The 13,300-nt window shown below is 33.7% G+C and overlaps 1 protein-coding gene across 1 annotated transcript; it reads left to right on the plus strand.

Annotated features, from left to right (window-relative positions):
- Positions 1-6,687: 6,687 nt before the first annotated feature.
- On the plus strand, positions 6,688-8,984 carry LOC145142549 (protein FAR1-RELATED SEQUENCE 5-like). The gene is made up of 5 exons (XM_079074773.1): positions 6,688-6,797; positions 7,495-7,640; positions 7,730-8,457; positions 8,549-8,818; positions 8,901-8,984. The coding sequence occupies exons 1-5, from the start codon at positions 6,688-6,690 to the stop codon at positions 8,982-8,984; spliced, it is 1,338 nt and encodes a 445-aa protein (XP_078930899.1).
- The last annotated feature ends 4,316 nt before the right edge of the window (positions 8,985-13,300 follow it).

The raw sequence follows: 13,300 nt of genomic DNA on the forward strand, positions 1-13,300 counted from the left end.
ACTTTCAATGTAATAATTATGAGTACCAAAGAGATCATTTGCTTAACAAAATAATAATAATAATAATTACAAAATGCTTTCGATAGAAGAATGCAGACCTTCGACCAGAGCAGAACCAGGTGGGATGCAATTTTGAGAAGAAGAGAGGAGCGACGTTTTAGAGTGAGCGAATGAGTGGACTTGTTCAATATATGAAACGGGTTTTAAATTTTATTATAAAACCGGTGAATAAAACAAAGGTAAAAAGAAGTCGACGTCAAAAAGTCAAAAAAAAAAAAAAAAAAAAAAGTCGAAGGCATACGCTTCTGAAAAACGCACCGCCTCAACCGATTCCTCTACGCTTCACTAGTACGAGGCATACGTATCAAATCCTACCACAGAGGCGACGCCTCTAGTTTGATCATCATCCGCTTCACCTCAAGGCGTGCATTTCTCATGATTTTTAAAATGATGGTCATATTTGCCAACTTTTACCTTGCCAAAATGTCTTCTTATTTATAAAATGGCTTTTTTACCTTGCTATAAGTAGCATTCCTTTTTTACCTTGCTATAAGTGGCCTGGAACAAAATGTTTTGTGATCATCAATTAAAACTATACTTTTAAGTTACAAAGGAATGTAATTTTAATAAATAAACATGAAAGAGTTAGAATAGAAGTTGCTTCTCACCTAGTTGATACAAAAATCCATGTTGGTCCTAAATGACCCTTTGCATTATTGATTATCTTTGGTGTCCTTGTTTGTCTGAATTTATATACAAAGTTAGAAAAAGGATATATATATATATATATATATATATATATATATATATATATATATATATATATATATATATATATATATACATAAAATATTGTAATCAGGTGAGCTTGAGCTTTTGACTCAAGAATTAAATGACAAATTTAAGCCAAAACTCAAGAGACACTTACCGAAACCCAGAAAAATCCTTATACAGCTTCACAAATAACTTCATATAGCCATTATTATCCTTTCTACAAATAACAGAAACAAAATAAAATAAGTCGATAAGGCAATACATGTAACACATGAAGAGATACCATCAACCAATGACCTTATTATGCAAAAATAAAACAAAAAATAATAAGGTCTACTTAATGGAATAACCAAAGCATATAGTGTGATTTGTTCTTCAAAATTTCATCAGCAAAAAAAATTCCAAGAGTACGGAGATTACTTTCCATACATATAAACACTTGTTTCTTATGATACAATCAACACAATTGGCACATAAGAAGGGCACATAAAAATGACAGAAATTAAGATTGGAGGATTAACCATTGATATGTTGATTCTTCATTTCTGGAAGGGTTTTAAGTCAATATATATTCAAGAAAGGCAAACCCTTGGGCCAAAATTTGATTTCTCCACTTAAAATTTCACATTTTTTGAGGGCATTGAAAAAGATTTTTCAGTCAAAGGTACACATAACACTTTGATGATTCCTCCATTAATTAATTACATCTGAAAAGACTTTGAAGGAGGAAGCAAAACACATACGTATTAACTGAAAATTTTAAAAAATTAAGTAAACACATATGTATTAACCCAAAAAAATCAAATAAGAAAAAATTAAAAACAAAAAATAGTAACCTGAGTTCATCCTAACAGTTTTCTGATGTACAATATGATACATTCCAACAACTCCATTAAGTGAAAGTGGTCCTACCTGAAAATCACGAATCGACGGTGGTATTGAAGTGTGAGATTGGGAATAACACCAAGAAACATATTAGGAGCAAATAGAGAAGGTGGAGCGTATGTATACACCAAGATCCAAGAACGAAAATTTAAGTACACAAAATTCCTAAATTGAAATAAATGAATTGAGTTGCAATAAAATGAGACATTCACGATGTCACACCCCCGGCCGAGGCGGCGGAACACGTTGGGTTGTGCGACTAAGTTCATGGATCACAAGTAAATTGAATATACAACACAAGTACAACAATAAACAAAATAGCATTCATGTTCCATCTTGATATTTGAATACAAGCTTTTTACAAATAATAATAATACATGAATTGTCTTAACAGATAGGCATTTAATACAACAGTAAGTAAACTAGGTCACCTGTAATCCAATCTGTCTTGAATGCTTGTTTAGTGTTTTCCTGAGAATACATGTAGTTTTGAAAGTCAACACAAGGTTGGTGGGTGTCATAGGTTTTCTGCTAATGCAGTAATACTTTTAATAAGTCTAAAAAGTATTATCTTTGTATATATAACGGTAGTTAAAAACAGTGTTTGCAATGAGTCTTTAAGAGCCCAAAATGTATTCATGTATAAGTAAATCCATATTATAACTGTGCTTGTAATAAATCCTTGAAAGCCACAATGTATCTTTTGTATAAGTAAATCCATACTGTAACTTTGATTGTAATAAACCTTGAAAGCCAAAATGTATCCTTTGTATAAGTAAATCCATATTTAAAATAGTTTTGAAGGCAACTGAAACCATGATTAAGTGAGGAAAAGAGAGGTATTCTAGTTAATGTTTATAGTGAGTCCTATAACCGAGCTACCTGACTGAAAGTAAACCCCCCCTACAACGCTTCATTGGACGTTGTAGTAACGATTGTAGACACTTATCACCTGCTTCGTTTGATCAATCAAGGGTTGTAGCTAGCAACCACAGGTGGGGATGTCAACCCCGTATAGATCTATACATATGTATCTCGCTCCGAAGATTAACAGTTATAGTAGTGTGGGGGTGCTAAGTGATTAAACTCAGCTATTGAATAATATCTCACTAAAAAGCCTTTAACTAAAAAGTTTGTAAGTTCGTGAATAACTCTCATCCCTAACTTAATTGTGATTAAGTTACTAGGCATAATGAATATCATTGTATAGGGTTTATAAAAGCCGAACATGTTTGACATATATGTAAAAATGTAATGTGCTCGCTTTTATATAAATGAATGTTTAAAATTAATGAACATATATACATGTATAAACGTTGTGTACTTAAACATATAAATGAACATGTATAGTAATAGCTCGAATCCTTGAAATAGTACAAAATTTTATAACATACTTGTTATAATATACAACGTCACATAAAAATCATAAAACTTTGTATAATATAATATTTGTTGTGTGAACCGGATATTTCACGATAAAATAATCATAACACGTATACAAAACGTTTTCACTAGTTTATCCATTTATAAAACGATAGTTAAAAACAGTGTTTGCAATGAGTTTTTAAGAGCCCAAAATGTATTTCTGTATAAATAAATCCATATTATAACTATGCTTGTAATAAATCCTTGAAATCCAAAATGTATCTTTTGTATAAAGTAAATCCATACTATAACTGTGATTGTAATAAACCTTGAAAGCAAAAATGTATCCTTTGTATAAGTAGATTCATACTTAAAATAGTTTCTTTAGTTTGATCGGGTTAAAGGATATGAATGCTCCCAATAGGAAGTCACGAACGAACAGATGAACAAGGCAGTCGAATCGATGAACCAACACAGCGGGGATAGAGGAATCACTTTGCAGCAACCCTTCGTTCATCTCCCGTCGTCGGCAGCAAAGGAGACCAAGGGGAAGATTCTCCGGTGCTCGTCTTCGTCTGATTAAGGGGGAGAAGCACGGAGGTTCGTCGCCCGACTCGCAAACCGAGATGGTCTCCGGGGTTTTGACTAGACCAAAGAAGGAGGAGGTGTTCGGTGTTGTTAGGAGATTGCGATCGGAAAGAGGCCAGAAGCGAGGGTTCGGTGGTGCTGGTGGATCGCTAGCACATGCGATGGAGGGGAGGCCGGCAGCCCAGGGCTGTTCCGGCGGCTCCATTCTTCTTCTGGTCCGATCTTCTTGAAACACAAGGGTGGTTCGATGGTGGTTGCAAGTTGGGAGTTGTAAGGCGACAGTAAGTCGTATGGGGTGGTGGCAATCGGCAGGTGGGTGGAATCGGTGATGGAGGAAGCTGGGCAGCAACGATTCAATCAACACGTAAAGGCTCCTTCTTTTCTTTTTGTTCTTGTTTGATTTGGCAAAACTACATATGTGTTCGTTTGATTAAGAATCAATGGATGTTTGTCTTTTGATTTTCTATATAATGAGGGATATTTGATTTTGGTTCTTGACAGGAAATCGATGAAGGGAAGGGGTAAAGGAACAGAAATGGGAGAGAGTATTTGGCTTGCTATGCTCGATGTCCAACAGGGGTGAAAACGAGAGAGACATGAGGGACCTTTTGCTCCGATAATTCCTTCCTTCATATTCTTTCTGTTTTTTGATTTAGTAGGAACAAACTATAAAGAAAATAGTGATCCATTGAGTTGTTTGGTTTTGATGTTTGATAGGGAAAGGAAAAGAAACAAAACGTTTTGTAGTTCTTCTTATCCGCAGGTAGAAACGAGTTTAAGAACAAGAGTTTGATTCTTGGCTGATTGCGAATCAAAGTTTGAGTGTGGGATTCAGTTTTGTTTGTGTGTTGTGTTGGTTGAAAGTTTCATTACAAGGCTAAAGAAAGAGTGCAGGGGAGCTTCAAACCAAAATGAAGGTTTTTAGAGTACATTTGCAGTTAATGTCTCATTCGTGTGAACTATGAAATGTTTAAGTGTAGTACTGTCAATTGTATGTAAAAATAGATATGTTGATATCGGGAAGCAACTCATGCTTTTTGGCTGTGATTTTTATATAATTTGTTTGTTTTTATATATTTTGTGTTTTCTTTCGGTGTAAATGTATTTCTAATAGCTTTAATGTATTATTGATTGTTTTTTCTATTGTATATACATATATGTATGTGTATTTGTGTGAAATATGGAAATAATACATTTCTAAATGTATTTTGTGTATTGTATAAATTTAAACTCATATATATATATATATATATATATATATATATATATATATATATATATATATATATATTAGGAAATGTGAACTTTATTAATTTATTAGACCTTGGTTTCTTAAATTTAAAATACACACATATATAATGTATATTTATGGAAATTTAACCAACAACATATAATTGATTATGACACAAGTCCATACCTGAATATACATACATGTAGTTCACGAAATTATTGAGTGTTGGACTATCTATCGTCGTTAAAATCCACGTCAACCGGATTTGGATATATACTATTATTTCCAAAATGTATTGCTAATAATTAAAATTAGGTTGAAATCAATAGTTTAGGGTTTCGCGATTTATAAACTTGAAAACGTATCTTTCATTTTTTTTATTTTTTATTTTAAATATTTTTATTAAAAATATTTCAAATATGAAAATAAATATTAGGCTATAGCCTGAGTCCAAAAATGCTTTTGGAATTTCCATTTGAGGTGTGCAAGTCCCTCAACAGAGTTGACAGTTTTTTTTTTAAGAAAACAGTATTATATTGATTTTGAGAATCTAAACACGATCGTATCTTTTGCATAAGAACTCCGTTTTGGACGTTTTTTATATTCTCAAAATCAGGGAAGCAAGTGCTACGAAACTAGAGTGTTTGTATTGCTTAAAACTGATTAATACAAAATTTCAGTTTTTTAGGCGCGTTAACTAAAGTTGCACTTTGAGCTGTTTGATTTGTTTTTTAGTTTACATATTTGGAATTAAGATAGCATCTGATATCTTATAATAGTTGAAATAACTCATTTATTTTACATTAGAATCACTAAAACTCAATGAGTCAAATTATCGATAGACTTACTATGAACTTGACCGTTCACAGTCCTTGACCAAAATTTCGGGATGTCACACACGAACCTCATCCCACATAAAGTGTAAGGTAATCCGATTAAGGGACACCAACATCGATGTCCTGTCATCATCCATGATGAAGATGATGTTTAGGATTGCTTTAAAAACAACTTTTGGACTTTTCACTTTTCCAAAAAGTTGAAAAGATGTTTGTAAAATTAAAAAGATCTTTTTAAAACAACTTTTGGGCAAGGGAAAAGAGGTTGATTCTAAAAGTCATAAAATCATGACTTTTGTGACTTTTAAAAATCAACTTTTGTTTTTTTCCATCCAAACACATTTTAAACATCTACTTTTGAGAAAAAAAAAACTTTTTACAAATTTTTTTTTATAAAAAGGACTTTAAGGCTAAAAAAGATATCCCAAACACCCCTGAAAATTAGAATAGAGTACGTGTGTGTTATAAAAATCAGACAATTGATCGACACTCGAATTAAAGCTAACCCTAATCCAAACCTATTAAAATTAACAGCAACATCCTCAAATTTTAAAATCAAATAAGAAACAAACGTTAGAAGAGCAACGAAAGGAGATTTGGTTGTAAGAAGCGGTGAGGATGTGAACGAAATACATCAGCGGTGAATAGAAGACAGTGGTGGTGATGGCTATCTTACAATCGTCAGTCAGATTTAAACTGGTGAAGCTTTTCAATGACATCAAGTTGGAACGTGGTGAGAGACGAAAAGATAAAACAAACTTGGTCAATTTCTTCTGTGAAGTAAGGTTTAGGGTTCCTTTGTGGGGAAAAGTGGTGGTCTCGTTGTCGGTCCGGGTATGGAACGAAGACAACGATGACTATTGTGATGGTGGTGAGTTGCTTCGATGGTGCTCAGTAGTAGTATAAAAACCCTAGAAAATAAGAAAAAACTTTGTGGAGCACATCTAAATATCGAGGAAGCATCAACGAACGACGAGGATTCATGTTTTGAGAGGTGTTTAAAGAGCGATGGTGAAGGTTCATTCGATTAAAGCGGTGGAGATGAGGATTAAAGATATTCAGTACGTAGTTGAGGTGGTGACCCCAGTTGAATTACATAACCTGATGAACAGTACGGGGTAAGGTACTGTTCATAAGGATTGTGAGTTAATTGTATATGTAATATAATATAATATAATAATTATATATATATATATATATATATATATATATATATATAGGGGAAGGTTATTGCAAAAATACAAAAAAGATGCAAAAATACAAGAACCAATCAGAAAATGACACATCATTAACCTTTATTATTATTATTAAATCATTAAATTAAATTATAAAGGGTATAAATGTCACTTACAAAATATTGTAATGCATGTTTTCTATGAATTCGTACTAATAACTACTTCATCATAAACTGCAAACATAATAACCGTTAATAAGGCTATTAACCAACATCTCCATGATTCGCGAATTCAATTTAACCAAATCTTAATGAATCGAAAAACTCTAAAAAAAATCTTAGTGAAAGAAAAAAGATGAATTTTCAAGAAGATATTCTTACATCGACAACAACTGATTATCAAAACTTAGCAATTGAAAACTCAGGAAGTGTATTCAATGATCAGAATGCAGGCAAGTTTTCAATCTGTTTTAACTTCAATTGATCTTCCGTGAATTAATATCAAACATTAATAAAGAGTTTTATTACAAAAAACTGCATACTTATTTTAATTCAATGTTCAATTAAAGAAGATATTGATGATTACATACAAACATTTACGATATTTATGTTCAATAACATTGCATAATTTTTTTTCACAGACTTTTTTATGGAGATGGAGTCGATATTTATGTTCCAACTGCTGGAAAAGAAATACAATCATCAATTGATTTCAGCATTGATGAATCAGAATCATACAATATTTGTTCAGGTGATCAATCAGAAACATTAATCACATATTATTCAGGCAAGCATTCAACCTTAATATTAAATTAATATATTTTTATTAGAATAACTGCAAATTTCATATATAAACAGAACCAATTTATCCTTAAGGAGACGATTTATATCATCCAAATGTTGAAAAAGAATTGATTCCTAAGGAAAAAGATTCTTTTCCATCATTGAATGAAGCAATTGAAATGTACCGTAAGTATGGGAAAGCTGCTGGCTTTGGAATTAGAATGGGAACTTCAACTTATTATGGAGATTATACTCTGCGAAAAAAACATATAAGGTGCAACAAGTATGGTCAACCAAGGAAAAAAAGTATTGACACATTGACATCAAGAGGTCTGAAAAAGAAAGAAAGAAAAAGTTATCATAAGGTAACAGGATGCATGGCAATGATAGGTTTTCACAGAGATCATAAAAGTGATACTTTTACAGTATACAAATTTCAAGCAGTACATAATCATCCACTTAATGATTTTGATCAACAAAGCATTTGTAGTAAAAGCCATAAGCTGACAATTTGTGATCAAGAACTTATTGTGAAAGCTTCTACTTTAAACATTGGAGCTACAAAAGCACACAAGTTACAAGCAAGTCTAAATGGAGGCTACGATAATGTAACTGCATCCAAGATTGATTACAAAAATTTCTGGAGAGATTATATGAATATAGTTGGACCTAATGATGCTCAATGTGTTGTGGACCAGTTGCAAATTCGAAGAGATAATTATCCAAATTTCCACTTTGAATATAAGCTAGATGATAAAGTACTAAATGCTATGTTTTGGGCAGATGAAACTGCTAAAGAAAATTACTCTAAGTTTTCTAATGTGATTTCAATGGATGCAACTTACAGAACCAACAGGTACATTTCAATATAATATTTATATTTATATTAAAAATTAAGTTATATGATATAAGATACTTTACAAGTATAATATGATTTTTGATCCTTTCACTGCCATTAACAACCATGACAAGACAATCAATGTTGGAGTTGGACTCTTATCGGATGAAACAATAGAGTCATATACATGGTTGTTAAGAGCTTTTCTTAAAGCACATGGAAAAATTCCTTCCATGATTTTGTCTGATATGGATCCGGCTTTATGTACGTCCATTTCAAAAGAGTTTCAGGGATGTAGACACATGTTATGTATGTGGCACATCATGAGCAAAATACCTGCCAAAGTAATTTACTTATTAACTATGTAGTTAATAGAATTTTCAAATTTAACATTATATACTAACAACTTAATAATTGGAATTGCAGATTTGTTCAGATATAGTTGAAAATACAGATTTCAAGAAACAATTACATAAAATTGTTTGGAATATACATCTTGAACCAACATAATTTGAGAGTAAGTGGAACTTAATGTTGGACAAATTCAAATTGAGAGAAAATAAATGGTTGGATGACATGTATAATAAGAGAGACAAATGGATTCCTTCTTACTTTAGAGATATTCCTATGTGTGGTCTTATGAAGACAACATCACGATCTGAAAGTTCAAATTCTTTCTTCAATGTTTTCTCTAGCCCATCCAATTTACTTGTGAATTTTATGTTTAACTTTGACACTGCTATTGCAAAGCAACGTCATGAACAAAAAAGATTGGATATAGCTTCAAGAGATGGTACTCCTCATATGATTTCTGCAAATTATCCATTGAAGATTGAAAACTGTCACACCCCCGAAACCAGACGGCGGAAACGTCTGAGGGCTTGCGTGACTTAAATTGATTATCATCACAATGAATATACATGAATCGTAACATAAACATCACCATGCATCAATACATTACAACTGATACTGTTCACATCCAGTACATTGTTTTAAATATTACACATCCATAACATAAATCGTTTAAGAGTTTTCAAAACATAACATCCTAACATACTTGATATTACCCTTCAGCCCCCTGAGAATACAAGTTATTTTGAAAAACGTCAACATATGAAATGTTGGTGAGTTCATAAGCAGGGTTGTGATAAAATGATTTGTGTAGTTTGTAAAAACCCAGAAAATCCGATATTTTCTGTAAAGACAATTGTTTACCAAAGTGTGAAGATCCATAAGTTGATGCATGAATGATTTCAAAACGTGTATAAAAGGGAGTTTTGTATTAAAGTTATAGAAAATACAAGCGAGTGGTGTTGATTTCCTCAAAAAACCCGATGTTTTCCGAATACATAAATATAATTGTTTTTCAAATTGCTATACTGCCACAGTGAATGATTTTGATTACTCTTCCTTGATTACTCGGATGGTATTGGATTAATTAATTTATGCGAGTCGTTATAACCATGCATAATAATGACTAGTTTGTCTGTCTTGGCATCCTAATGTACGCTGGGATTGATCTTAAGATTTTGTCACCCTAGACTGGCCGAGTCTAACTGTAGCGAACAGCTGAGGTGTGGGGGAGTCACCCCCGTATAGATCTATACACAAATTCTCGCTCTCCTTCCAAGAGACTTTGATTATAACTACAGACTACGAACGACCCTTAGAGGTGTTGCCCGTTATTACTCACCTAATCCAAACAACATTGATTACTATTGATTAACGACCTGAATTTGTTTACTTTGATTACACATAAGCCTAACAAACGAGGAGAGGAGGAATACAAGTCTTGCTACTTTCGTGATTTATTTTAGGTTGTTGGGTATACGAAGGACACGTTGGCCCATTTCGCATTTGATTCACTTGGACCTTACTAGCAATGCTAATGGGCCACTAAGGTCCAATAGCACTTAAAAGCCATTGAGGGTCCATTTAATATGAAATTGGGTCATAGAAGGCCCAATAACATTTATTATTATTAACCCTTGGGCCCAAAAATCATGTTAATGGATCACAAAGGCCCAACAAGCATGATTGGAACTTTCAAGCCCGAAGTTTTGAATGTTTACTTGTTTTAGGTATTGTATAATTGTTGGAAGGTTGGATTGAACGATTGTTGTTTTTGTATCGACTCGAGACCGATCGATTTGTTTGTAACGACATTTGGATTTCTACGTATATTCCTCTTTCAATTTTTGTAAGTCGTAGTTTAGTGTTTTTGACTCAATATTCTAAAAATAAAATAATTGACTTAAGAATATTGGTTTGACCTTTTCAGCCTTTCTTTAATAAAAATGACAATTTTAGTCCCTTATATAAAAAAAAGACATTTTTGCCCTTAAACCATTTTCTTGACACATTTGACCCATAGACTTGTTCAAGTGACATTTTTAGCTCAAAACTTATTCTTTGGCAGTTTCAGCCCTTCCAGAAAAGTGTTTGTCGGTTAAAGCCCAAACTTTTTGCAATTTTTACAATTTTGGCCCAAAATCCAAAAACTTTACATTTTTGATCCTTTTTGGAAAAGAAAAGCATTTTAACCCCTGAATTGGTTTTGTTCACACTTTTTACCTCCAGTCTTGTGAAATTTACCATTCAGTCCCTTGAAACTGTAGTTTTTCGCAAATTTTGACCCACTGGGCCGAAAAGCCCAAGATTTGGCCCATTAAGCCATAAATTTCATTTCTAACCTTTAAAAGAGTATGATATTCATAAAAACACTTATTTTTACTGTTTAAACTCTTTTAATCCTTGAGAAAACCGTGAGTGACAAGTTTTAACCCAACTTTTGTTTATTTGACAAAATAAGCCCAAAAATGGGTTTTATGTTGAAATGTGTTTATCAAAATCTTAGAGGGTAATGTTCTTGACTTGTTTTAGTGTAATATAACTTAGATCATGTTTGTTTTCCTTCTTAAGGCATAGATCTCGATATTTCTTCCCTTTTTGGTTACATATTTACCACAAAACACATAAAATCACACATACATGCATAAAATCATACATAGCATACACATACACATAGATCTACACATTTTACTTGTATTCTCCCCCATAAAACTTGTGAAAACCGAAAAGAGAGGGGTATGAACTCACCTTGAGTTTGTGGGTTCGGTTTTGAAGAAGAATGGAAGAAGTTTGATGCTATTCTCAGCCTAGGAAGCTTTCTTGGAGGATCTTTGGCTTAGATGTGTTCTTAGATGATGACTCTTAGGGAGAATCCTACTTGAAAGCTCTTAAATCTCGAAGTTTTTGGAAGAATAAGTGAGAGTGTTCTTTGAGAGTGTTTGAGTGAATTGTGTGTGTGTGTCTTTCCTTTTGTGTTCTCGACCGAAGAAGAAAAAAGAGAGGAGAAGAGAGATTGTGAAGTGATAGGTGCTTGGAAGTATGAGATAGTTGCATGGATATCCCATGTATAATTGTGAGGTGGCATGTAGAAAAGTCAACTCTTCTTTCCCATGTGTTGTGGTTAGGCCGAGAGATGGAGAAGAAAGAAAAGAAATTGGGCCTTTTTGTGCTTAAGCCCATATTATGGCCCAATTAGATGACTTTTGGTCCAATTGGTCTTTGGAGAGGGTTCTCGGCTCAAGATAAATCAAGGATGAGTTTTATGGCCCATTAGGGCTAATTAGATTTGTTATGGCCCAATAAGGCCCATTAAAGATAACCTAGTTCATTTTAGGCTTATAAGGCCCAAAATATTAAGTTTTCATTTATATGGGTCCAATTAGGGCCCATTTAAGAGTTCTAAGTCCAAAATAGTCAAATTGGAAGCTTATTGGTCCATTAGGCCCAATAAGAAAATCCTAGTCCAAAATGGACTTAAACCGGGATTTCTAGGGTTTCCAATTCTTTGACTATTTGCAGTGCTTGTATAAAGTGTTTGATGGAAGTTTTGTTGTTATTGGATAAGCATCATACATGCTTTCATATTTTTTTGTTCACAAATGTTATCATTGTTGTTGTTACAAGGTGTCAAAATTCCTAGTTGTGACATCATCCCCCCGTTAGAGGGAATTTCGTCCCGAAATTTTTTTGAAAGCTAGATTTGAGAATGCGAGAATAGCTGAGGGTACTTCTACTTCATTTGGTCTTCACGTTCCCATGTGAACTCTGGTCCGCGTCTTGCGTTCCATCGAACTTTCACAATCGGAATGCGACTTTGTTTAGTATGCTTCACCTCCCTATCCATGATTTCGACTGGTTCCTCGATGAACAGGAGATTATCGTTGATTTCAACTTCTTCAAGTGGAATGACGAGGGTTTCGTCGGATAAACACTTTTTCAAATTGGAAACATGGAACACGGGGTGTACACTGCTGAGCTCAGGGGGTAGCTGCAGTCTATAAGCCACTGGACCGATTCGGGCAAGAATCTCGAAGGGTCCAATGTATCGAGGGTTTAGTTTTCCCCGTTTCCCAAAACGAATCACCCCTTTCTAGGGAGAGACTTTTAATAACACCCTATCCCCGACTCTAAATTCCAAGGGCTTTCGCCGCTTATCGGCGTAGCTCTTTTGTCTGTCTCGTGATGATTGCAGTCGGGCCCTGATCTGAATTATCTTCTCGGTCATCTCGCGTATGATTTCTGGTCCCGTTAATGCATTATCTGGCCTTTGCCCTCTTTCTAGCTGGGTGTCTCCTACCTCAGCCCAACACAACGGTGATCTACATTTACGCCCGTACAATGCCTCGAAAGGAGCGACTTTGATGCTTGAATGATAACTATTATTGTACGAGAATTCGATCAAAGGCAAGTGGATATCCCACGACTTTCCAAAGTCTATCACACATGCGAGAAGCATATCTTCTAGCGTTTGAATG

The sequence above is a fragment of the Lactuca virosa genome, unplaced genomic scaffold, assembly GCF_052849685.1.
Source record: "Lactuca virosa cultivar CGN04683 unplaced genomic scaffold, Lactuca_virosa_CGN04683_v6 scaffold_22, whole genome shotgun sequence".
Lineage (NCBI taxonomy): Eukaryota > Viridiplantae > Streptophyta > Magnoliopsida > Asterales > Asteraceae > Lactuca > Lactuca virosa.

What these genes read in the sequence shown, in the direction of transcription:
- LOC145142549 (XM_079074773.1), top strand. Translation starts at nt 6,688, where the DNA reads ATGGTGAAGGTTCATTCGATTAAAGCGGTGGAGATGAGGATTAAAGAT. An exon ending in AACCTGATGAACAGTACGGG is followed by an intron (nt 6,798 to 7,494) that starts GTAAGGTACTGT and finishes TTTTTTTCACAG; the next exon opens with ACTTTTTTATGGAGATGGAG. An exon ending in TGAGCAAAATACCTGCCAAA is followed by an intron (nt 8,819 to 8,900) that starts GTAATTTACTTA and finishes TTGGAATTGCAG; the next exon opens with ATTTGTTCAGATATAGTTGA.